This window comes from Ipomoea nil, unplaced genomic scaffold, assembly GCF_001879475.1.
Source record: "Ipomoea nil cultivar Tokyo-kokei standard unplaced genomic scaffold, Asagao_1.1 scaffold2279, whole genome shotgun sequence".
NCBI classification, from domain to species: Eukaryota; Viridiplantae; Streptophyta; class Magnoliopsida; order Solanales; family Convolvulaceae; genus Ipomoea; species Ipomoea nil.
The window spans coordinates 2,497,417-2,523,967 of NW_017618707.1; the positions used below are offsets into that span (position 1 = coordinate 2,497,417).

At 39.3% G+C, this 26,551-nt stretch overlaps 4 protein-coding genes across 11 annotated transcripts; 3 read left to right on the forward strand and 1 right to left on the reverse strand.

Annotated features, from left to right (window-relative positions):
- Nucleotides 1-779: 779 nt before the first annotated feature.
- Nucleotides 780-3,279, forward strand: LOC109150359 (peroxisomal and mitochondrial division factor 2-like). 5 transcript variants are annotated; one of them, XM_019298265.1, is made up of 3 exons: nt 780-791; nt 896-1,067; nt 2,472-3,279. In XM_019298265.1, the coding sequence occupies exon 3, from the start codon at nt 2,480-2,482 to the stop codon at nt 3,158-3,160; it is 681 nt and encodes a 226-aa protein (XP_019153810.1). In that variant the 5' UTR covers nt 780-791; nt 896-1,067; nt 2,472-2,479; the 3' UTR covers nt 3,161-3,279. The 5 variants fall into 5 exon arrangements, 3 of the variants coding, with proteins under 3 accessions (XP_019153810.1, XP_019153809.1, XP_019153808.1); XM_019298264.1 differs by lacking the exon at nt 780-791 and adding an exon at nt 2,066-2,153 and having other exon boundaries at nt 805-1,067; XR_002049132.1 differs by lacking the exons at nt 780-791; nt 2,472-3,279 and adding an exon at nt 1,783-2,051 and having other exon boundaries at nt 805-1,067.
- An 11,190-nt stretch (nt 3,280-14,469) lies between these two features.
- Nucleotides 14,470-15,638, forward strand: LOC109150455 (sporulation-specific protein 15-like). Its single transcript, XM_019298367.1, has 2 exons — nt 14,470-14,613; nt 14,796-15,638. Exon 2 carries the CDS (start codon nt 14,798-14,800, stop codon nt 15,575-15,577), a length of 780 nt encoding a protein of 259 aa, XP_019153912.1. The 5' UTR covers nt 14,470-14,613; nt 14,796-14,797; the 3' UTR covers nt 15,578-15,638.
- Nucleotides 15,639-16,166: 528 nt separating this feature from the next.
- LOC109150618 lies at nt 16,167-18,138 on the forward strand. The gene is made up of 2 exons (XM_019298580.1): nt 16,167-16,218; nt 16,261-18,138. Exon 2 carries the CDS (start codon nt 16,281-16,283, stop codon nt 18,051-18,053), a length of 1,773 nt encoding a protein of 590 aa, XP_019154125.1. The 5' UTR covers nt 16,167-16,218; nt 16,261-16,280; the 3' UTR covers nt 18,054-18,138.
- Nucleotides 18,139-18,282: 144 nt separating this feature from the next.
- LOC109150619 (polynucleotide 3'-phosphatase ZDP) lies at nt 18,283-25,489 on the reverse strand. 4 transcript variants are annotated; one of them, XM_019298581.1, is made up of 14 exons: nt 25,415-25,489; nt 23,435-23,859; nt 23,227-23,286; nt 22,257-22,313; nt 21,600-21,650; nt 21,464-21,526; nt 21,035-21,106; nt 20,768-20,824; nt 19,654-19,730; nt 19,454-19,535; nt 19,177-19,293; nt 18,916-19,034; nt 18,741-18,810; nt 18,283-18,549 (listed from the first exon to the last, which is right to left on the reverse strand). In XM_019298581.1, exons 2-14 carry the CDS (start codon nt 23,744-23,746, stop codon nt 18,502-18,504), a joined length of 1,185 nt encoding a protein of 394 aa, XP_019154126.1. In that variant the 5' UTR covers nt 23,747-23,859; nt 25,415-25,489; the 3' UTR covers nt 18,283-18,501. The 4 variants fall into 4 exon arrangements, with proteins under 4 accessions (XP_019154126.1, XP_019154128.1, XP_019154127.1 ...); XM_019298583.1 differs by lacking the exon at nt 21,600-21,650 and having other exon boundaries at nt 21,464-21,520; XM_019298582.1 differs by lacking the exon at nt 21,600-21,650.
- Between the last annotated feature and the right edge of the window lie 1,062 nt (nt 25,490-26,551).

Sequence of the window (26,551 nt, forward strand, 5' to 3'; positions counted from 1 at the left end):
ACAGTCACGCACATTAAATACAAAACTCACGCATATTAAGCACAAAACTCACGCACTTTAAAGTTTCAACAACAACTCATATTAAGTACACACTCACGCATCTTAAGCACAGTACTCACACACATTAAGTACAAAGCTCACGCACATTAATCACTCACACAACCGCACATGAAACCTTCACCCGCACTGGAACTTAAACCTATATATTAAAATTGTGAATACTTTAAACGTTTATTTTATTTATTTAGAGGTGACGGAACTCTAAAAAGAGAACAAAATCATGAGCATAGATGCATATTCAATTCTATCACATATCCAATAAGACGTGAGTGGGTCAGAAATACACAATTACGAATTTATGCAAAGAGAGTTCGTCAACCATTTGGAGGAGTAGAATCAAATATTCAGTTTAACAAATATTTTGATAATTTGAGAAGAAATAAAGTAGACTTTGAAGATTATTGAAATTATACTTAATAGTGATTTTAAATGTAATTTATTTTAATTTTGTTAAACTTATGTTTTATGTAATTTTATTTTTAATTAATCTATGTTTAATATTAGTATTGTTTTAATTATCTTGATCTTTCAAATGATATAATTTAAAGTAAATAAAAGACATAAATGAAATTAGGAATAAAAATAAAGAGGCAAAATAGAAAGAAAACTAACACAGCAAAATGGTGGATGATGAACAGTACAGCGCCAAAATGGGAAGAAAACTAATACACCAATATGGGGCTTCACTGTTCATCTCCTACCATTTTTTCCCGGCGCACCCGTTGGAGGAGGTTTGCACCAATTTTTTTTTTTTTTTTTTTTTTTTTTTTCCATTTTGGTGTTTTGCCTTATCCGTATGAGTCTATGAGATGTTCTTACAGCTCCGATCCCGAAGTCCTCCACCGCTCAACGCGACCACGCCCCACGAACTCTTACTCGAAGATTCGTAGATTCGCACCCCATCAGAACTCTGCCATCACCTCTGTCAATCCTCGCCCGGCACTCCGGTCTCCGGCGGTGGCTATTGTCCCGCGGCACTCCGTAACGAACTCACGGCGGCATTCCAGGTTCGAACCAATTTCATTATTCTTCAACTTTATTCAATTATTCGCATAATTAGTTTTCCCTATTCAATTATTCTCTTAATTATTTCGTATTGTATTTGTATCATTGTATCATTTGTATGTATATAAGTATATTGCCTGAGATGCTTGGTAATTCACTTTCTAAGTTTCTGTTAAGTCTTCCTTCCTGAGATGCGTGAGAATGCTTCTTTACTAATTAGCCAATTTCACATCCTGAGAATGTGAGAATGCTGCTTTATCTGATTGAGTGTCATTTTTAAAGTTATTTCTCAGCAAATCATTTCCTTCCCGTGTGCAATCAGATTTAGAGTTTGATATAATGATAGTCCACAAGTACCACTTAGACTGTAAATGATAAATGATATATTATACCTAATGAATATGAAATTAGGATTCTAAATTAGTTAATGTGTGTGATTCTTGGGGAAAGAAAGGAGATATAACAGATTAACAGTGTAGTAATCTATATCAAGACTATATTAACATTGTTCTTCCCAGTGGGCAGTGTCTTCACAGATTAACACTGTAGTTAATGTGTGCATCTGCTGCTACTTTTTAGTTAACAAGAGTCTTGTTAATTGATTAGGAGTTAATCATCTATATATTATCTCTGTATATTTTCAGATTTCTCCAATTTTGTCGAAAATAATTTGCAAATGATTAACTAATGATATGAATATATATTGTATTTGATTAGGAGTTAATCATCTATATATTATCTCTGAACTCCCCGGTTTTCTGGACATGGCAACCTTTGCATTTGAATCTCTGCAACGACTTTCTTTGATAGTATCCCTGAACTCCCGGTTTCCTGGACATGACAACCTTTGTGTTTAAATCTTTGCAACATCTTTCTTTGATAGTATCCTTGTACTCTCAGTTTCCTGGACATTTTCTTCTCTGGTGCAATAATGCTCTGTGACTGTGAGAATTATGGTGCTTGTTATTTACAATGCCTGAAAGATTGCTTTTCTGTGCAGTAGACTGTGCTGAATGTTTAGTCGACTGCTGATTTGATCTTGTCTTTGTGTGTAATGTAACTTCAGTTTAAAGCCATTTGTTTGCTTGGTTAGTACTACGAGATCAATCTTTTACCGAGTTATTATGTTATGCTACACAACTCGGTCTTTTTTCTGTACAACATAGGAAAACCAGGATTGAACTTGTTACGTTTTATATACATAAGTCAGTGACTTGTATGTCATATTTTGCGTACAGTGAATTTTTCGGGAACATCTTGAAAGGGAAGAAGGACAAAGGTGATTCTTACTTTGTCCTTCTTCCCTTTCAAGATTTTATGAAAAATTCGCTCTACGCAAAATATTTTAGTAATTTTTTTTCTTCCTTTTGATTAATCGTTGTGTGCTTATTTTATTGACTTTATAGTGTTGATTATGGCGGATGAGTCGGCAACCAATGGAGTTGTATTCCACGATGCTGAGATCGGCGCAAATGATGACTCCAAAGTGGAATCGAAGACCTCTGCACTGAGCCAGAAGCTTGTTGCGTTGGAGAAGGAGAATCGGGAGTTGGTTCGTGAAAACGAGGTCGTGAAGGAGATAGAGGAGAAGCTGAAGAAGACAATTGAGAAGCTTGAGAACGAGAAAGACGAGTTGCGGAAGAAGGTGGAGAAGCCGGGGTTGGAGAATAGGGCTTTGGGATCGCTGGCTGCTCGAGCTTCTGAACTTGAGGGAGAGTTGGTTTGGCTGCAGCATAATCTGATCAACGCTACGTATGATTTGGCAGAAACAAATTATGAGGTGTCACAATTGAAAACGGTTTTGGAGGGGTCAAAAACCAGGGAGGAAGAGAAGAGATCGAAACTTGAGACGGTTGAAGGGGAAAAGAATATGCTTATTACAAAATTGACTAACCTGGAGAGCACTGAGAATGATCTCAGGTCTGAGGTTGAAGCAAAACAGAAGGAGTTCAGAGCTGTATTGAGGAAGTGTGCCATTTTGTTTAATGTGGATAAGCGGAGGAAGGAGTTGAGGAAGTTGTTGGATGAGGAAGAGAAGGTGAAAAAAGAATTGGAGGAAAAGTTAGAGAAGGAAAGGGTTATTAGGCTCAAGTAGCCCAATTTTCTTATCCTATTCAATTTTTTTTGGTGGTTTTTACTTTGAATTTTGTTCATGTGACTTTATTGCAAAAACAAATTATAAGCACTTTTATTGGTAATATGAGGTTTTTTATTGAAGTAAATAATTATTAGAAAAGAACCCAAATTGACCAAGTAGGACTAGTTTTATTTTTATTTTTGAAATTTATTTATGTTTTAGAAGCCTTGTTTAATTATTTTTTTAAATAAATGTATGCTTTTTTAAATTTATTTGAATTTCCAATTGTTATCATTTTAGGGTTCTGATTGGGGTCTTTTCTCTTCCCCATAAATAGAGGAGTTCTGCATTCTTTCAGCATAATTCACCTTATTGAATAAAGGCTTAAGCTTACTTTTTAATTTATCTTAATGTACTTAGCTTTTGTATTCTTCTTGATGTAGATTTGGTGAAGTGTATGAAAACTTTCACGTATACAATAAAGAAATGCCTAGAAGTGTGGAAATCGAACTCTCAAACTCACAAACAGGAAATCGAACTCTCAAACTCATAAACAAATAAATTTTTGTATTCTCAAATAATAACACTTTAACTGGGAATATTAAATGAAAAGATCGAGACAATAAGAGCATCATACTCAACTTAAAAAAAGATGCAATTGAAAAGAAAGAAAAAACTCAATTTTGTTTCAAAATCGTCAACCTCTACAAGACTAAAACTAGTATAATAAGAGGCTTTAAATAACTTAGGAGGCGCATGAAATAGACAATAAAAAATACTGAAAATTAACCTTTAATTTAGCCTAATATAATAATTCAAAAATACCAAATAAGTAATTTAAAGTAAAAATTAAAGGAATAAAAATCAGCATCAAAGTGGCATAATTCTCCATCCTATTTCAAGCAATCTTTATTTTTGAAAAATGAGATCATTTGAATTATATGAATAATTGAATATAAGACAAGTCTTTATAGGATTGATTTTGAGATTCATTTAACATAGATACGCTAAAATGGACGATTCTTGTACCATGGATCAGGGTTCATAAAGCATTGTAGATTTTGGTATATGTATATGTGTCTTGTATTGTTAATTTTTTTGTCTTATATTATAAAATTCTGTAAAAGTATGAAATTTGTATTTGAAACAAATTAGTAATTGTGTAACATAACATATTGTGTGTCTTATATTATGAATTTGTGTCTAGTGTTGTGAAATTTGAACATAAATGCTGCGCTTAAATCATATTTGAAAATAAGTAAATACGGAGTATCCTTTAAAAAAAAAAAAAGTAAATACGGAGTATATAACATGTGTATTGTGTTGTGATTTTTTGTGATTTGTGTTATGAAATTATGTACCTTAAGTGCATAAATTCTATACCTATAATAGATTAGTAGACTCACAACATGGGGAAAAAAATTGTTGAATTCTTTAAAATCTAAAAATCATAACCACATCATTTCGATTTAAGATCCATAATGCTGTGTGAACCCTAGTTCAGAATATAAATTGCATAAGATGGAGGTTTACATTATCATGGTTTGGACTTTGGACCTTCTCTGCACATTATTTGAAGTAGATTAATTGCTTGTAATAAGGGTCAGATAGATCACTCAATTGCATACTAAATTGCAATTAGGTCATCGAACTTAATATATATATATATAACCAAGATGACATGTTTACCTGAAAATATGTTAACGTGGCGGTTACCGAATTTAAAAATAATTTTAAATAAAATAATTATTTAATTTATTAAAAAAAAAAAAAAAAAACTAGAGAGGGCCGGTGACGACCCCTTCATCTATGGGGCTCGTCTGTGGCCATGGATACGAATATACCTTCTTAGTCTCCGGCCATGGAGACGAGGCTTCGTCTCAATGGCCAGAGACTAAGAAGGTATATTCGTCTCCTGGCCAGAGACAACCGTCTACAGTTTTTTAGTAATTGTTTTTATTTAAAATTATTTAAAAATTATTTTTAAATTCGGTAACTGCCATGTTATCATATTTTTAGGTAAACATATTATTTTGGATTGAATTGCATGAGTTTGTGTTGTTCATGGGTTCATTACAATTTTTTTTTTTTTTTTTTTTTAGATTCGATGTATCTTATGTTATGCGTTTTTGTACATCATGTTATGCAATTATGAACATTAAGCATAAGGATTCTGTAATTGAAATTGATTAGTCGTTGTATAGCAGAACAAAAAGGTTCCAAGACTGTGAGTTTTGATCGGTGATACCAAGTACCACGAATTAGGGATGGGTGTGTAGGATATCCACCAAGATGGTATATTTCAAAAATATCCAGATTTCCCCAAAGAAGCCCACGGCTTCAATCCTTAGCCATTCATCAAAGTCTAGATTAAAACAGATGTCGTTTGCTTGACTTCCGGACACTATAGGTTCAAGAAGGCATGCAATGACAGGTTTGTGGTAACAGAGATATTGCTTGAGGGTGCGACGAAACGCTTGTGACAACACCCCTTGGCAATTCCAAATGATAAGATTCATAAAAAAATAAAAAATAAATAAAAAAATAAAAAATAAAAAAAAGAGAAACAAGGAAAGCTCAATTGAGCAATCGTGACCCTACATCCGTCTTCCTCCATTACATCTTTCGGAGTGTCGCAATCGAAGAAGTCAAGGCCCTCATCCGGTGGCACGTTAAGGATGGGCATTTTTGCAACTGGAGGTGACGTCATTCCCGGGTCTTTGTGTCGGTGGTGGATTGTGGTTTTGGTGATTGCCCTCCCTCTGGATGAGCCTCTAACAAGGGTATGTTAGTTCTTCTTTCGCTTTGCAAGGGGTAGCTACTCTGCCTCATTTTCCCCTGAAGTTAGAATTCTGAGCAGTTCTGATATTCTTTGGGCCGCTTGTGGGTGATAGCAGTAGCTGGACGTTCTCGTTTGAGATGTACCTAGGTGTCGGATTTTTCGAAGATTCCCCATGGGCAATACTGCATGCATTCTGGGCATGGCAGCGAGCTCTCCTCCCTGTTGTTCTTCCTCTAATTCTTATAGTGGGCCAAAGCGAGAATTATACAGTAGGTTATTATAGATCGTTTGTTTGTTGGATTCTTAGGTATTGTCCACTGTTTGATGACCATTACGGTCTCCTTTTTGCTCCGGCTTCCTTGGTGCTCGTCGTTCCTTTCTTGTCACCAACATCCACGAGCCAAACTTCTCGTTGCTGGTGCTCTATTCACTACAGTTTTCTTGATCAGCGCAGGCTCATAGTTCGCATCTCTTTCGATCTCCTTCCCCTTGTCAAGGTCCATCTAGTTTAAGCTTGGTGACTTAGCTTGGGTTTGTTAGCATCTTGGTCGCATTGTTCTTGCCTCTGGCGATAAACACCACACTTGAAATTGTTAGCAATATTATTATTATTGTTATTATTATGTTACATCTTTGACTAGCTTTGTAGTAGGTTAGTTTATATGGCTTTCTTGTTAAATAGGATTATCTTACATTATTTATTATAGCTTTAATATTGTAACTCCTATCCTTTTGGAATTCAATTATCAAACAGTTATTTCATTTGGTATCAGATAGACCAGGTGTTTTCTCTCTCCTCTCATCCCCGCAAACTCACCGATCATCTCCCCTAAACCGTTCGGCCATTCACCACCATGTCTACCAATTCGTCGGAACGCACTGTTACTATCGACGACACCACACCTCCGATCACCTCCCAAAATTCTTTATCGAGTGCACATCATTTTGTCTCGATAAAGCTCACCTACCGCAACTTCTTGTTTTGGCGAACCTAGTTAGTGCTATTCCTCCGCAGCCAAGAGCTCTTTGGCTACGTCGACTGGGATACCCCATGCCCGCCGCCCACGATCGACGTTACTCTGGACTCTGGCGATTCCGGTTCCTTCGCAACCACCGCCGCACCAACGCTGAATCCGGCCTATAAAGCTTGGATCAAGCAGGATCAATCCCTCCGGCCTCTGCTCATTTCTTCACTATCATATGAAGTAATGCACTTGGCAGTCGACAATACCACATCCAGGGAAATCTGGAAATCCATCGGAGCGACTCTTGGCGGCTCCACTCGTGCCCGATGCCTCAGCCTTCTCGGCCAATTCCACTCACTCCTGCAGGGTAACGCTAGTGCAGCAGAATACTTGGGGCGAGCTCAGCTCTTGGTGGAAGCTCTTGTGCATGCTAGTCGACCCGTTTCCCTCTACGAACAGAACCTGTTCATGTTCCGGGGACTACGGCCGGAATTCCACTCCATGGCTTCCTCTCTCACGGCGGCAGGTAGACCAGTAACATCCCTCAAATATCGGATTTTCTTCAGGCACAAGAATTTATTCATGCAGACGATTTTCTGACTGGTTCGGATGGTGAGCTCAAGGCGGCATCGTCGGCGATGTATGCTGGACGGGGACGTGTGGTGACGGCGGCCGAGGTGGGTCTAACAGTCAGGGCCACAGCAACCAGGGTCGTGGCCGGAACGGACAGAACCGAGGTCGTGGTGGTTGCGGCGGAGCTCCGCGTTGTCAAATTTGTCGGGCGCAAGGTCATACTGCAATGTATTGCTACAAGAGATACGTTCCTCAACCGCTGGCTCATGCAAATCTCGTGGTCTCCGGCGAGGATGCGGCGGCGACAGCTTCGACCACCGGATGGTTCCTGGATACCGGGGCGTCAGCCCATGCTACCCCGGATCCATCCATGTTGACACAATCGGACGACTATAACGGGGGGGGGGGGGGGGGATGTCCTCCGTGTTGGTAATGGCGCATGTTTGATAATTTCGCGCGTTGGTTATGCATTTGTACCTTCCGAGTCCAAACCATTACATTTATCTAATGTGTTTTATGTCCCTAAACTGTCTGTTCACCGGTTTTCAAATGATAACAACGTGTTTTTTAAATTTCACAAGAACTGTTTTATTGTGAAGGATTCAATCACCAGGGAGGTGCTGCTTAAGGGTCCTACGTCGGGCGGCTTATACCAGCTCCCGGTATCCCAGTCTCATTTTGCCTACCTTACTTCCCGTGCAACTCCCGCAGTTTGGCACCGCAGGTTGGGCCACCCGCATGCACATGTTCAAAACCACGTTTTAAAGTCTTGTCCGGTCGCACCAAATAAAGTCAAGTCAATGGGATCATGCACTTCTTGTCATCCCGGAAAAGCATCCAGATTTCCATTAGATAGAGTTTCTTATTCTAGTGAAAATGTATTAGATTTGCCATATACCGACATCTGGGGCCCAGCCCCTGTAATTTCGGCTAGTGGATTTCGATACTTTTTGCTTTTTGTAGACGATTACTCGCGGTTCTGTTGGTTTTATCCCTTATGGGTAAAATCTGATATATATATATATATATATATATATATATATATATATATATATATATATATATATATATATATATATAAACAGGGTTAACCTTATTGGCCGAAGGTTCAGTCCCTCAACAATATTGGGACTATACTTTCGAAACAGCTACTCACTTAATAAACTACTTACCCACGTCAACCTTAAAATTTGACACCCCATACACTCGTCTACATAAAACCCCACCTCCATACACGTTTCTAAGGGGTTTTGGGGGTTGGTGTTACCTTTATCTCATGCCCTATAATCGGCACAAGATAGAGTACCGTTCGGCACCCTGTGTCTTCTTAGGGTATCTGCCATCCTTTAGGGGCTACAGATGCATGGACCTAACGAGTGGAAAGATCTATATCTGCCGCCATGTTTGTTTTGATGATTCTGTTTTCCCATTTTTAGGCTTAACTTTACAGGCCAGAACACCCACAGTCCACATTTGGTGCCATAGGCAGCTGGACCGATAATATCACAACTCCCGGATGCTGTTCAATCTACAGTACATCCGGCTCACTCTGGTCCTATGAATCTACCCAGTCCCACGCCGTTGGCTCAGGACCCTCCTCCCCTGGCCATTGAAAGCCCCATTGAACTGCGACGTGTCAGGACTCGGGTTCATCAACCTCAGTCACAGGAACGTGGGCATGTTATGTGACTCAGGCACATGACTCGGGGCATGGGCGAGCAGTTTCATGATCTAAGGCAACTACCGATCCAACCTGCTACTCACAAGCTGTTGGGCATCCACAGAGGCATGATGCTATGGATCAGGGGTTCAATGCCCTATTACACAATAACACTTGGAATCTGGTTCCGGCTGAGCCGCATATGAATGTCATTGGGTGCAAGTGGGAGTTCCGCACCAAACACACTGCAGCTGGCTCAGTAGAACGGTACAAGGCCCGACTGGTTGCAAAAGGGTTCAATCAAGTCGCTAGTGAAGACTTTTTGACACTTTCAGCCCTGTGGTCAAACCGACTACAATCCGGCTTCTGTTTTCTCTAGCCGTGGCGAATAGTTGGGCTCTGCGACAGCTAGATGTCCACAACACTTTTCTCAATGGCCACTTGGCTGAAACAGTCTATATGAAGCAACCTCCCGGGTATGAAGATCCTGCACACCTGGATCATGTGTGTCATCTTCAACGGTCGTTGTATGGTCTTAAACAAGTTCCCCGAGCTTGGTTCAAAAGATTACATGATTTTCTGTTGTTTGCATGCTTTTTGATGGGGAACGACCCGACTCTTATTACTACTCTGCTGGACCGCCTATCCACGACTTTTAAGATACGTGATCTTGGCACTCCCGGTTTCTTCCTCGGCATTGAGACCCTCAAGGTTGGTACTGGGATCATGCTTTCTCAATGTCTCTATATGAAGGACATTCTGAACCGCGCAGGCATGGTTGATTGCAAACCCCTGGCCACTCCAGCTGCCGTCAATCAACCTGTTTCCCCGTCTGATCAACTGTTTGACAACCCGACTCAATATCAGCGCATTATCGGAGCTCTACAGTACTTAACCATCACTCGGCCAGATCTGGCCTATGCGGTCAACCGCCTGTGTCAGTTCATGCACTCCCCAACAGTTGATCATTGGGCTCTATTGAAGCACATGGTACGTTACATCAAAGGCACACTTAACTAGGGCTTATGCCTCTCCGTCTCCGCCTCCTCCACTATTCATTCTTTCTCGGACTCGGATTGGGCCCGCTGCCCACAGGATCGGAAGAGCACAAGTGGCTATGTTGTTTTCATTGGGACCAATCTGATTTCTTGGCTATCCAAAAAGCAACGTACGGTCGCTCGCTCATCAACTGAAGCCGAATACAAAGCCCTAGTAGATGTCTCGGCTGAGGTCACATGGGTTGTCTCACTTCTGCGTGAACTAAGCTAGTTCTACACTCCGGCGAAGCGTATATTCTCTGGTGTGACAATCTGGGCGCCACCTACCTGTGTGCTAATCCCGTCTTCCACGCCCGGACCAAGCATGTTGAGATTGACTTCCACTTCGTCCGGGACAAGGTTGCCTCTGGTGACTTGGTGGTCAACTTTGTATCTACGAAGGATCAGCTGGCCTCTTCACCAAACCGCTGCCCGGGCCGCGGTTCGCATTGCTACGTGACAAGCTCAATGTGGTTGATCACCACCCTTGTGCTTGAGGGGGTGTGTTAGCAATATTATTATTATTATTGTTATTATTATGTTACATCTTTGACTAGCTTTGTAGTAGGTTATCCTTGCAAACTTACCCCTTGAAACCAAATTGGTTGTGCTATCCTTTATTGCTCGTCCGACTTTGTCTCCTATTCACAACAGTATGTCTTTATCAAAATATTCGATGGGGGGAGAGGGCAGTTTGATCCAAGCGAGAATCCTCTCTGTTTTGTTCGTGCGAGGGTTGAAATTTGGCGACCATTCCTGAACTATGAGATAGTGGTTGAGGATCATCTACGACCCTTCAAACCTTGCATAGTCGTAATCTTTTTGGGACTCAAATCTTGCCAGGAAATAATCGTGATCAAGTTCGATGAGTTGAAAAAGGTTCTCTAGTTTCCATATCGGTTGCAGTCTTCGAACAAGAAAGTTATATCCTACTGTTTTCCCAAGAAGCCGAAGGATCCGCGTACGCCGCCAAGGCCGCCTAATTCTTTCTTTCCCATTTATTTTTTCTATATTTATTTTAATAATAATATAATTATCTAAATCATATTACAATGTTGTTTTATGGTAATAATTAATTGACGTAGCAGATAAGCCGTCGTGAACCACCACGAGAATGCCAAGGTCTTCACTGATCTGTATATACACAAATTATGCTTATCAATATAAAATTGTTCAAGAGAACTTATACGGCTGTGGCGGAGAGCGTGAAGGGCAGGCAGCGGCCTCATCGTCGGTGATAAGGAGAGAGGCAGAGGAGTTGACGAGGGGGGGCGGTGCAAGCGGTGGAGAAGGATGTTTCCTGGATGAAGGATCCCAAGACTGGAAATTGGATCCCGGAAACTCATCTGCATGACGTTGACATTGCCTAATATTCTTATTAATTATTTCTAGCCTAATTATTTCTTAGCCAAAATTAATGTACCGAAATATTAATTATTTATTAACATAATTGCCTAATATTCTTATTTTATACTTAAGGTATAATATTATTAGTACTAGAAAATTAGACTTTTGGTCCTGTGACTATTGTGATCTTGTTAATTTGAGTACTTGACTTTAAAAACTATCAATTTAGTCCCGTAACTATGCAATTTTTAACACATTTGGTCTTCCCTGTCAAATCGTCGGCCAAATGTTGCCAGAAAAACGTAATTCCTTTAAAATTGTTTAATCCTGAGGGTAAAATGGTCATTTTAAGCTTTTTAAAAAAGGAATGTTATTTGTTCTTGCTTTCTGCTTCCTCCTCGCCATTGCAGCAATTTGTACACGAAGACGGAAGCATGAGTGTGACATGGAAGTGCTGGGGATGGGTTCAGGCGTAAACCGAAAGCATTTAAGTGAATTTTGTGGACAATAAGTGGTCGGAATAACGTTGGACAATGCCGCAACGCTCCGATGGCCGGAGGAATACTCCCAGATAATTGATTATAACTGAGATCGAGCATCTGCAGGCTCCGGAGCTTACCAAGCCCCGACAAAATCCCGCCGGAGAGAATGTTCCAGCTGATTCCAAGAAACCTGAGGTTATGCAACTCCGACAAGCTTTCCAGAGGCGATTGGCAGCAGTTGGAGGCGATCATCTTCTTGAAATTCGCTGCGGAAAACTGAGCAATTGAGCTGTCCACCGCTCCATCTCCCTTCTAATACTTGAAGATGGCTATGGAATTTATCCGGGCTTCACCCATCCTATTTTTGCCGGTAGCGTTGCAGGGCTAATCCCTCTCCACTGAGCATAGGATACGACAAGGCGACAGGCTTAGCCCGGACTCCGAAGCAGCAACGAGTTAGCAACTCCGTCGGACCGCCGCGGTGCCGTCTCCGCCTCTGGTTTTCGGTCAAAATTCAGAGGGTATATTTTGTATATTTTGCTTCTTCCTTCCCTAGCGAATTTTGCCCAGCACCCACCTGCTGCTCTAATTGCACTGGCTAAGTTGCTCTGAGTAATGGGTACGATGAAAAGAAGTCTGGATCGCGCTTGAGTGACTTTGCATAACTTTCAAGAATTGTTTTACAATGAAAAGAAATCGGTGGGTTGCTTTAACAAACAATTAATATTGGCTAAAGTGTCATCTCGCACCATTAACCGTTCTTGATTATTCATGTCGCATCATGACCTTTAATAAGTGATATTTAGAGCCATAAACCATAATTTTTTTTTTCTTCTAGAATTTTTTATTAGTTTTTTTGTGTATTTTTCTTCTTTCGCCATCATATTATTTTTCTTTTTTCCTAAACGTATAGACTTGCTCTGCATTTTTCGCTTCTCGTTTCCACGATCAGGTCTGCTCTGTTTATACCAAAAAAATTATTCAATTTATTCTCTTAATTAGTTTGCCATAATGGTTATTTTCATACAAATAATAGATTGATATTTCATAGAGCAAATACCAATTTTGGTCCTACGAGTAATAGTAAAATGACGATTTTGGTCCACATGTTTAATTCCTACCAATTTTCATCCACGACTATTGTTTTAGTACCAATTTTAATCTACAACTATTATTTTAGTACCAAAATTCATCACGTTGGTCACCCATCTATTTAAGACATCCCGAAATCTAGAAATTTTAAGGGGCATTTTTGTCCTTTTCAACTTAAGATTTTAATTTGAGCATAAATAAATGAATTTAAGCCCTAAGACCGATTCCAATTCGCAGTTCTCCTCCTCATCCTACCTTAATTTGAGGAAGAAAATTACGAATTGGGATAGATTTTAGGGCTTAAATCTCTTTATTCATGTTCAAATAGGGATTGTAATTTGAAAAGCACGAAACTACCCTTAATAATTTCATATTTCGGCATGTCTTAAACGAAGGGGTGACCGGCGTGATGAATTTTGGCACTAAAATAATAGTTGTGGATGAAAATTGGTACTAAAGTAATAGTCGTGGATGAAAATTGGTAGGAACTAAATAGGTGGACTAAAATTGTCATTTTGTTAATACTCGTGGATCAAAATTGGTATTTGCTCATATTTCATAGAGTAAATACCCAAAATAGTCCCTCGACTATAGCTAAATTCACAAATTGGTCCTCGACTTTTAATTTCAACCAATTAAGTCCTTAATTTTGTAATTTTAACACAATTTGGTCCTTTGTCTATTTGACCGTTTGTTGACTGTACTTTTTTAGGATATATATGTAATTTCATGGTCCATCGTCGGTTTTTAAGGTTTCGGTTGCATTTTTAGACCGCACTGTTACATTTGAATCCACTACCGGCGCTGCACCCCATGCCGGAGAGATTATAGCTTTTGATAGATAGATCGCCGAAGTCCCTGGAGTGGCTCTTCGAGAAAGCCGTGACTCCAAGCGATGTAGGCAAGCTGAACCGGCTCGGGGTCCCCAAGCAGCAAGCGGAGAAGCACTTCCCCCCTCCGAAACGGCGCTGTCACCTCCAAGAGCGTTCTCTAAGCTGAACCGGCTCGTGATCCCCAAGCAGCAAGCGGAGAAGCACTTCCCCCCTCCGAAACAACGATGTCACCTTCAAGAGCGTTCTCTTGAGCTTTGCACGTGAAACTACATATATATCCTCAAAGATCGCGGTCAATAAACGGTCAAACAGATGGAGGACCAAATCGTGTCAAAATTGCAAAGTTAAGGACTTAATTGGTTGAAATTGAAAGTCGAGAACCAATTTGTGAATTTAGCTATAATCGAGGGACCATTTTGGGTATTTACTCTATTTCATATTTGATAAATCCCGCTAATAATGCTGATCCATGTAATAATGATTGCTTCCTTGGCATCCGTTTGTCCAAAAACTGAACTGAGATCATCTTCCATCCATGAACCCTAATTCTGATTTACCATTTCAGTTTTCTCCGTCAAGTTCAGTCAGCTTTTCAATCACAAAGGTAACGCTGCTTCTTGTGTCGTTTTGCTTTCCATTTTATTTCACTCTGTCCTTTCTTTATCTGTAAAGCCGATTCTGCCTCCAAATCCGGGGAAAAGTACGGGTACCAAAGCTCCTTTCTTCCGCTTTTTTTTCTTCATTTCATTGTACTGTTGAGAAACAGAGAAAGGTTAGGTTTCGCAATTCGCTGTTTCTCAAATCCTAGCAGTTTCTGATTTTTTTATTGATAGGTGATTGTTATTTTGATTTTTGTTGTGGTTGTTTTGCCTGTTGTGTTAGTTATGGCGGACGATTCAGGAAACAACGGAGAGGTGTATAATGCTGAAATAAAAACCTCTGCACTAAGCGCGAAGATTTCTGCGCTGGAGCAGGAGAACCGCCAACTAGTTCATGAGAATGAGGTCATCAAGGAGAGGGCGGAGAAGCTGAAGCAGTCAATTGATGATTCCAGCAATGAGAAAGCGGAGCTGCAAAAGATGGTGGATGAATCAGAGTTTGAGACTAGAGCTTTGGGATCAATAAATGCTCGAGTTGTTGAGCTTGAGGGCGAGGTGTCTCAGCTCCGGGATGATCTGAGCAAAGCATTGAATGATCTGAAAGATTCAAGTTCTGAGGCGTCACTGTTGAGATCAACTTTAGTTGGGTTGAAAAGTAGTGAGAATGAGAAGGAAATTAAAATCCAAGCCATTGAGAATGAAAAGAATCTGCTGATTTTGAAAGTGGAGGAATTGGAGGCTAGTAGGGATAATCTGAAGGTAGAAAAGGAATCAAATGAGCATCTAATCAGATATAACAAGCATTCACTTGCGGAGTTAGAGGCTTCGGTGGTAATCAACCAGGACTGGGATAAGGAGAAAGCGGAGCTGGAGATGGCAAAGAAAGAGGCGAAGGCGAGGGTGGATGAAATGAAAGAGAGAGTGCTAGAGATCGAGAAGAAGTTAGAGGATACCGACGGGATTCCGGTGGCAGAGGGTAAGAGCTTCAAAGTGAAGAAGTGGCCATTGGTGGCTATTGCTCTAGCAACAACTGTGTTCTACCTGAGAAATGCTAGGAAAACATAGATTGGTAGTTTCACAAAATAAGAATTTTTACCTGAGAAATGCCTTTTAGATTCCAATTTGTACTCATTTGATGATTTGTTATGAATTGCAGAAATTTTGAGATATGAATTTACAAAATGCTATATGTAAATGTAGTCTGCAAAAATGTTGAGAAAAGAATTCAGCCAAGACAGACCAAAAAAAAAAAAAGAAGAGGATTTCGGTTGTGGCTAAATCTCTTTTCCTCGGAATTCAATTTCCTTTTCGTTCGGTTTATTACAAAATAATAAATTCAATTCTTGCCGCTGGACTTTATTATGGGTTTTTGATGTAATCTGAGGAAACCTCTTAAAGGGGTAAACAAAGTTTTTTTTTACAAGGTAGCATATGTTCTATACTTTCTTCAAGTACGGAAGCTTAAAGAGTTAATACCTCACTATCGGAGTTCGATCATGTGACCTTCCTTCAAAAAGGACATATGTGTTATCTGAGCACATGATGCTTGACGGGGTAAACAAGGTTTAATTTCATTTTTTCAAATTTAATAACTGAAACCTTTTATGAAGTTTAATAGTTTACTTACCTTTTTCATAAAAGTTGATTGACATATTTAACCATTATCTTTTTTTGTAATCCAGATCCAGATAGAATATTAATCTGCTAAGACATGTGATAAAGATCTTTGTACCTTCGCAATTCCATATCCAGATTCCTTCTTCCCGAAATGCAGACTCAGAGCCTTACTGTACCTAAAACCCTAAACCCTCCTGTTCTATTCACCTCATTTCTACCCAAATTCCCAAACCCTCTTCTTAGAGGCATTATTCCAATCCCCTCCTCCTCCTCCTCCACCGCCAAGACCTCAAAATCCCTAGTTATCCAATCCCAAAATGCGGGCAAGGGAAGAGATATCAGACCCTTCGCCGGCAGGAGCAAAGGGAAGCCCGGCATGCCCTCCAAGGGCCGCATCGAAGGGAACGCCGAGGTCCGGCGGGAGGCGAAGCGGAACGCCCGCCTGAGAAGCAAGAAAATGGCGGAGAGCTTGTTCTACAGGCTCAAGAATCCGCACGGGAACTACCCGAATAACTTCTCGGAAGAGGAGCTTCAGATGATTGGGTTGGGGTACGATAGAATGGTGAGGTTCATGGAGAAGGACGACCCCAATCTTAAGCACCCTTATGACTGGTACAAGTATGGGGAATTCGGGCCGTATTCCTGGCGCGGGGTGGTTTTGGGCGACCCGATTCGAGGGGGAATGTCAGATGAATGCGTGACGATGATGGGAGAGGTTCGAGACCAGGAAGAGTGGGATAAGATTGAGCAGTTTGATATGACTCAGGATTTTCTTAAAGGATTGAATTCAATGGATGAAAACGTGGGTCGCAGGTACTTTTGGGTGTTTGTTAGGCATCCAAGGTGGAAGACCTCGGATTTGGCATGGGAGCAGTGGACTTTGGTGTCTGAGGTTGTTGTTGAGGCTGGGAATCAGAGGTTGGATAAATGGAGTTTGATGGGAAGGCTTGGGAATTACTCGAGAAGGTCGATTACTCGATGTGCAGCTTGGATGAGGCCCGACATAGTATACGTTAAGAGGCCAGTGTATCAATGCAGGTTTGAGCCACAGGACGAGTTTTTCAAGGCCTTGACGCCATTGCTCGACCCACAGACTGAACAGGATTTCTTGTTCGAGTTGAACAAGGACGATGGATCTATAGAGCTGTGCACTTATTTTGCAGGGTTGTGTAAGATTGTGAAGGTGAACCCTAAGGCGTTCGTGGATGATGTGGTGAAAGCTTACGAGAAGTTGAGCGAGGAGAAGAAATCAAAGTGTATGGAGTTCTTGCTGCAGAACCATCCGGTTCCATTGCTGCATCCTTACACGAGGGAGTGGAAGACGAGGTTGGAGGAGATGGAGTTGGGGTGCGATGCACCAGACGATGATGATTATTATCGAGGAGGTAGTAAGAAGGGGGAGGTCGAGATTGTGGACTGGATTGAAGATTACGGAAATGAAGATGGTGAAGATGACGATGAAGATGACAATCAAGACGATGAGATTTTGGACTCTGCCGAGGAAGAGGAAGATGGTGAGGATCCAGAAGAGGATCCTAAGTTTTGGGAAGATGAGTTTAACAAGGCAATGACTAGTACTGAAGCAATGGAGAAGTTTGCAAAGAAATATATGGAGAAAACTGATGAGTACTATGATGAACAGATGAAAGCATATGAAGCGAGTAGAAAACATGGAGATGCTAAAGGCGTTAGTAAAGACGATGGGGATGAACTGGCATTGAGAGGTGTTAGGGCAAAAGTTAGTCCAGAAGAATGGAAGTATATTGGAATTGGTCCATGGAAGAAGAAGATAAAGAAAAGTAAAATCCCTCCTGAGCTATTCCTGCGATCAGCTGTCAGACCATTCACTTACAAGAATCTGGTGAAGGAAATTGTTCTGACCAGACATGCATTAGTAGAAGGTGAGATTGGAAGGGAAAAGTAATAATAAGGTTAGACAACTATGTACCAAAACACAAACAACATCTTCTCTTTGGTTATATTATGCAAGCCAGCAAGTTTTTGTGTAAGATGTCCAATATTAAATTCTATAAAAGGCCAATTTAGATGTTCAACAAATTCACAAATAATTCCATCAAATGCTCATAATAGCTCATTTCTCAAAGAAGCTCTCAATGCATTATGGCAGATTAGTTTGTGCCATGAGGTCATTGTTGAGGAAATGATACTTGCTGGTGCTTGAAAATTAAAGCAACTCTCAGCAAGGTAATAAATAAAAAGGCAGCTAACATCATGCGACAGAGAAAAATACCTCTAGTGTTTAGACCATACTACACTACTGTATTTGCAATTTATACATAAGGGGTGAAGGCATAATTAAGCTACAGCAGTTTCCCTTAACAGTCCCCTGCTCTTTTGAGTGAAAAATATTTCTAAGTTGAAAAGAAATCCTCAGGAAGGTAAAACTTTAGTCCAATGGCCTGCAGTCCAAAAGGGAAATGAGCTTAGTTGAATGGTTCCAGAAAAATATACAAGTCTATTAGTGATACTCTACTGCCCAGTATCAAGATTGCCCAAATCCTCTATTCACTATTCAGATTGTGGACTCTAAGAATATAATAAATCAATATGCACTATTATATTCCTCTAAGCACCTCGAAATATGTGTTACCTCTGCAAATTTAATGTCTGCATCACTATGATCATTCTTCCTACCAGCAGCATCACCGACATAAAAGGATCTAGAGTTGAAATTTGAAAATGAGTAATATGTTAAACAATGGATGTCATAGTAAAATATTGCATTATTCTAAAGATCAAACAATCGATCCAGGAGGGAAATTAACTTATCCATGTCAACTGGAAGTTCAGAATTGAAGTGATTCTTCAGAAGATTCCACATCCCAATCTTTGGTTTACGAAAGGGATCTGCTGGATCAGTACTTGAGCCACATGCAATGAAGACCTGCATTCACAAAATGGTGAAAAGGTACTTTGTATGCTTCACAAGGTACTAAAAGAAACACTTTCAGAGCAAGTATATCACATAGGCACAACTACTCCAGAAATTGATGAATGTGACTAAACAAAATATGGGAACAAATCACCTGAATTGGGACCTTCACGCGTTTAATGAAGTCTTCAAGTCGACCAATTTTAGAGTCCACAGCTGTCTGTCTCTTATTCTTCCAGCGCTCTATATTGGATTCATTGGTAAAGATTACCTTTTTGTAACAACCAGGTATAATTAACGTATAAGCCAATTGGTTGAGATCACACATACCCCTCCAAATAATCTAGATATGATATATGATCAACTTTGACGAGATTGATGCAGAGCGTAAAATTAAAAAGTACTACTTTCAAAGAGATTAAAATACAAACCAGCTTATAGCCATCATTATACAAGCACTGAAGTTTCTCTGGTACTGAAGGGTACATAAGAGACCAAGCATTTGCACCAATTCTTAACATAAAATGGAAAAGTCAGCAATTATAATTCAATAACTGAGTTCATCAGCCAGCAGTTCATTTCTGTTGTGTCTACAAGAATTAAGGTACCTCATTCCATGAATAAAACATACCTCTTTACAGATGTCTTTGCAAGACAACCATCAAAATCAAATGCAGCAATCTTTTCTGAGTCAAGAAGTCCTTCATCCTGAAAACAAAGAATACAATCAATAAGGACTGCATTAGCTTCAGAGAACATGCAGCATTTGTCAGTTGTCAAAAAGTGGCAAAACAAATACATTTGTACTATGAAAATACTTATCCAGAAGCGGTACAATATAAATGATTGGTGGACTTCGGAATTTAGTACAAAAAAGAAGCTCGGGGTTGGGGTTTAAGACAGCAGTACATAATCCACTTCCTAGGACTCTGGTTCGGGTTCAAATCCCATCCCCTTAAGTTGCAAATGAAGAAGAATGAAGTCAAGTAGGGATTACAATGGATCAAAACCTACCCTCGCCCCACCAGATTCGGATACCCACCATTTTTTATCTTATTAAAAGTTTTGCAAAGTAATAATATTTAAACTATTTCCCATATGTCATTCACTAGCTATATTAAAACATAAAAATAATAAAAATATTCAGATATAATAATTAAGTTGTAAATTTTTTTCAAATAAACTTATTATTTAAAACTTTATAAAAAAAAAATTAAAATTAAAATTAATTGAGTTATATTTCTTGTAGACTTTAAGAAGTACGGTGTAACTATTAGTACTTATTTTACTATTTATTAGTTAATTTTACATATTTTTATATATAATAAAATAATAATAATATGGTGGGCTTGGTGGGTTCTATGCAGGTTTTGTACATAAAACCGGCACCCCACCAAACCTGCCAAAGGTTTAATTTTTTAAGACCCACTCTTGACCAACCACCTGCTATCAACACACACACACATACACACACACAAAAACCTGATCAATGCAGGGTGGATTCAAGTGAATACCCAAGGGTCAAATTGAAATTGCCATCCTAAAACAAGTGATCCTTGAAACTACACATTTCATGATATTAGAACCTAACAGAATGCTCTGAACTGGCCCAATTGTCAACATGTGCTCAGTGCTAAACCTGTAAGTTTATTTTAGCTTTAAACTGTATCTTGGTAACCATCACAGCTTTGTATCTAGCAAATGGTGTCCCAGTACAAACACATAATATTAGTTCAACAACTTACCTGTTCAAGGTATATTGTTGTCTGAAACGCCTTCCATTTTGGTAATAATTTGGCATCCTAATACAAAAAGAACTTAATAGTAAAGCACTGTTTCATAGAAATGTAATCCAAGTTTCTATAAAAAGGAATATAGATCAAAAGCTTTTAATGAAAACAGCTTGAACAAAACCAATACTAAAAATGTAATCTTCTAAATTTACAATGAAGAATGAAATAGTGGGAGAGCAGGTTCATGACTATGACATTGTGGTTGTGGAGAGATCTTACCTTGTAATGGGACTTCACATCAATAATAGAGAATGATATCTCCACCTCAGGTCCCTTGATTGAGGCAGATGTCTAGACAATATTGAAATCAAGTGAGAAATACACAAACAGATCCACTTAACCTGAAACTCTGTTTAAAAAGCATTTAAAAACGCTTGACAACATGGACCATTGTGCTTTTATCTATTAATGATCACAGGAATACATTATACATTTTTTTACCTTAAGAGCATGGTACATGCAAAAGGATTTTAAATTCAGATGATGAGAAACTTTGAACCACAGTTTTAGAAAATGCTTTATACTAGATTGCAGTTCACCAATTGTTAATATTCACAAAAAGTTCCACTCCTCGCTTTTCTTCTTATCTCATAGTTCACTCAAAAGAAAATTAGATAAGGTGGAAATTGGCAAATTGCAGCTCTCTACCTTTGCTATTTTTATCCTATCTTCTTCTAGCTCAGTGCCTTCGCTTCCATCAGTTTCCTGAACCTAATGGCAGGCAGATATTAGGAACGACATTTAGGTGCATGAGCTGAAAATAGGGATAGCAATTTCACCTGACCCCAATGGGGATAAAATTTGGGGAATGTAGGTCGGGACTATTTTTCAATCCCTGTCCATAGTATTTATATAAAAAAAGTTCACACACACATACATATATATTATAAATAATTATTATATAATATGCACTAACAGCAATGCAAATCGTTTTAGTTGGTGGGAACTAGTGGTACTAGCTTTGCATGTGCATTTATCAGTGGCTACCATGGAAAAAACGCTGCTTTTGGGGGCAAAAATTGTTTACCATGGAAATCCCCAAAATGATCTTTCACTTACTGAATTCCTGGACAAATTCATGGAAAAGAAACCAAAAAAAGCACTTGGCAAGTTTGACGAAGATTTATGGTAATGTTATATAATTATTAGTAATAGTTGGATGAAGATTTACCGATTTTAACTTTTTAAGGTTAACTTAAGATTTGTTTAATTTCATTGTAGGATTGGAATTTCATTTTTTTATATTGTTGAAATTGAGAAATTGAAAGGCCTGGTGGGTGGCAAATAGCCACCACCCGCCAGTTAGGCAGAAGAAAAATATGTGAGAAACCAAAATATGGGATGGGAAAGAATTCTTTCCCTCTAGTGCATGCGGGGCGGGGTGGGGAATATGCCCCTGCCTAGTTGCCATTCATAGCTGAAAGTTAGTATTTACATTCACCTCTGTTATCATTCTCTTTCTGCTTTCTTTCTTGGCACTTTCATCTTTGTCTGAAACCTATAAAGTTAAAAATCAATTCAAGTTAAGCTGTGATAAAAGACAAAGGAAGAACAATACACAGACAAAGACACTACATACCCGCATACATAACTGCACACACATATAGATACACACATGAATATGCATGTGTGTGTGAGAACTGAGAAGTATATCCCTCACCCCCCCCCCCTCCCCCGCGGGTCCCAAGCTGCAAGCAGCTTAAAAGCTAGCACTCAACCTTTTTTGCTTGCACTTGAAGTGCCAAAACCTAGAAAGTTAAAGATTTGTTCTAAGTTAATCATATAGTGGTTTAAGTTCGCAACTGATCCCTGTACTACTGAGTTGTCATTAATTTGATGACAATTGAAAATTCCAATACTTCCAGCAGTTACACCTGCTTATGTGTCACTAACATGATAATGACATTTTAGCATTTTTTGACTTGTATAATCCAAGTCATTTCTCTTTTTTTTTAAAAAATAAAATAAAATAAAGAACTACACCCACAATTGAATTTTGCAATTGTTGTTAATTGTGACCTTTTTAACACATACGAATTAAATTCACCAAATTAAAGATAAAAGACTAAAATGAACATCGTGAAAATAGTTCAGGGACCAATTGCATTCTTAACAATAAACTCACAACACTTCAGCAGACATGTGGGTTGTTTTTTATACTCCCTTCACAACACTAGTCTTGTAGCAGAGATGCATGTTATCTATCAGCAATTTTTAAAGTAAAAGCCCTCAATTTTATTTAGTTTATGCAATTATGCTGAAATTTACGGAATGGTGCTAATGATTTTTTGAAGCACACGCAAGGAATGTTGTTGTTCCTTTCTATGTCAAGAAATTCATACATAGCGTGGTTTCTCTTGGAAAGAAATATGTCATCTGATAAAATGATCCCAGAAATAATTAAAACATACCTCCTGTTTATCCACAGTAGCTTCACTAATAAATTTCGTCAAATCCTCTTGATCACTGCTCTGTAAAAGGTAAAAGAAATGACGAATTAACTATTTGTTGATTGACGAATATTGCAATAGAATATTAAAAAAATGATTCTAAAATCAATCAGGAAACCTAGTCCATAGATGCATATATGCATAGAACTGAGTATATTTTAGTTTATACCTTAAGAGACGAGAATCCGGAGATGGCACTGGCAGAGGGAATGGGGTCGGAGCTTAAGGGAAAACATTCCATGTGATGCCACTTTGTCATATTGAAGCCTTGCGGGGCTTTACTTACCAGGCCCAGCCGGAGAGAGCTCGCTGCGATCGCCTTTGAGCATTTCTTGCAGGACGACTTGCTGGACTTGGCATATTCTGCCACCACTTTCGCCGGCGTAGCCATTGAGGATGAAGAGAAGGAGAGTAGTAGGGGCAATACACTAGGGTTCAGACTAATCGGGGAACAGCTTGAGATTGTTAGGGTTCGCAGCATCAAGAGAGTGACGGGGATTTTGTGCTTTTGTAGAGTACCGAGAGAAAAGGGGGTTTCCCGCCAATTTAGCGGTGGAGGTGTAGGCGGCGGAGTGGTGGAGCTACACTACGATTCTGGGTGCTTTCTCCAATAATGAACAAAATTTAAAATGGATTCCTATTGGGAACATAATTTGAATTGAGGCAAAATAAAGAATAATGTATTTCTTTTTTTGAATGCTACTAGCTCTATCAGATTGTAGTATCTGTTCATATACGCTCAATCTCACAACCTCCCAAATGGAAGTCCAACCCGGGTACCATTAGACCACATAGTCCTGGATAATGATTTTGTATCCAAAGAATAATGTATTTCAGTTTGTCTTGTTATCCAAAAGCTTTAACATTATTTTCTGTTTGTTTTCTTATTGTTTTCTTATTGAATAATGATTTTGTATTGATTTACAAATGATTAATGGATAATGTAAAAACGATCAAAACGGTGAGTATTTCTGCCTATGCCATACTCTACACCCAAGGTATTGAATTCAATTTACAATATTATAATAAATACATTGATAGATACCCGTATCCCAAAACGAACATACAGCCGAGAATACAAATTTAGGCGGTCAGGCGTGAACATGATACAACACTTAGCGAAAATGGGACAACACCTGTGACTCCCGAAAGAGTATAGGGGGTCGTAGCCAGCCGATTCTCATCAATTGACCACCTAAGAGCCCGACTACCGGTCCAGATAAAGGCAAGTCGGTCAGCCGGTGTGTCCCCGACCGAACGCCTTACAGGATTCGGGCGGGCGACCAGGCTCCGTAGACAGTGCGTTCCAGGCTGGGAATCGTTCAGAAAGCCAGTCAGGCCACCAGGCTATGCGGTTAGGACATCTTCGCCCGGGTATGGCGGCCCCTCGGAGACACCTCCCCAGTAACCAAGATACTCCCCGACCGAGTACTCCCCAGAGGCGGTTGCAAATATGTTTTTACGAAGGTTTACTTTCCGCATTTAATGCAAGTAGCTTCCTTTATTACTTTAGGCAATTAGGGCGCAATAGTGGTCAGTTTCCATAGCTGATTCGCCCTCATGCCTCAGCCCTACTTTCCTTGTAGATTTTGGCTTTACGTCAACCCTACTTTCCTTGTACGGGTTCTGTATTCTTGTATAAGTATCCCCTAGGGATCACCGTGTAAGAGGTGGGAAATCGATCGTTTCTTCGGCTTCTTTTGACACTCAAGTGGCTGAAGCCCTAGAGAAATAATATCGCATTATTCTCTCTTTTTCCATCATAAACTCTTGTTTATAGTATTTTACGGTAGTGTTGGCCCGCCGACCGGCAACCAAAGTCGTAAAACCAACATACATCATTGATAATCAATCAATACAATTACATAATATAATTCATGAACCAATAATTAGTAATCATTTTTACATTATTCATTAATCATTTGTAAATCAACACAAAATCATTATTCAATCACAACACAAATATCAACACGGAAAAGCGACTTTGACTCATAAAGGAGTGTTATGCTTTTGGATAACAAGGCAAACTGAAATACATTATTCCTTATTTTGCCTCAATTCAAATTTTGTTCCCAATTGGAATCCATTTTGAATTTCCTTCCCCTACGAGGAAATGACTCTACGAGTTCTTGCTTTCTCCACATGGAACGTTAAAATCCATTAATCCTAATTGTTACATGAAATCGACGGTTTGAATCGCTAGTTTAGATTATTTTAAAAATAAGAAATCGAATTTACAAAAATAAATAAATAAATTTCGGTTTGAATCGCCAGTTTAAAACTTATTTATTTATTTATTTTTGAAAATTCTACTTCTTATTTTTAAAATAGTATAAATTCAACAATTGTTTTGTTTTTTATTTTTATTTTTTCCGGTTCTAAATCATAACTAAAATCGTTCCTACTCATTTGATCTGGTTGCTACAGTGTCCAATTAGGTTCGAACTGAACCGTGGTCATTCATACATACAAACAATAATTTGTTGTAGAATAAAAATAAATGAAATATTTATTTTTAAGGGTAAAAACGCTCATTTAATATCAAATGAGAAAAAAACTGCCATTTTTTTTTTGAAACTACAAACGGGAGGGGGGACACCCCAGGCTGAGGGATAGAAAAACAAAACAGCATACTCCGTCTCAAGCATGAGACGATCACTCACAGCTCCCATTTGATCATTACAAACCAAAGTTTCACAGTCAGGGGGAGGGAAAACAAAAATAATACAAAGGCTCCCTCCTGTTAGCAGCTACCGTAGCCAAAAAGTCCGCATCAGAATTCTGTTCACGAAGACATGCACTAACTCGATGCTACCACCTCTACAGAGTAAATCTCTGCACCGTCTCTTTATTGTTCCCTTATGGTGATCGCTATCGTTGGCGTCATTAAGAGCCTCCTTAACATCTTTGCAATCAGTCTGAACTTTCAAGTTTAAGGTTCCTTTGGATTCCATCCATCGAAGTGCCAACTCCAGCGCTCTGAGTTCAGCTTCCAGCGGATTCCAAGCTTGGAAGGGGAATGAGCAACCCTCAATCCAATTGTCATTTCTGTCTCTTAGTACAGCGCCTCCACCTGTTAACGTGTCCACTCCCCTAAAAGCGCCATCAACATTGAGAATTAGAGGAGATTCGGTCTGTCCATTCCAACGAACTTGTCTCTCCACGTATCTCCCTTGGAAATTTTCTGGACTGGATAATCTAGCGAAAACCCTGTTAATCTCCATTTCCTGGACTCTTAACCACTCAATCTTGTGTTGCAGCTCTTTCTCTTGGCCCCCGAAAGCAA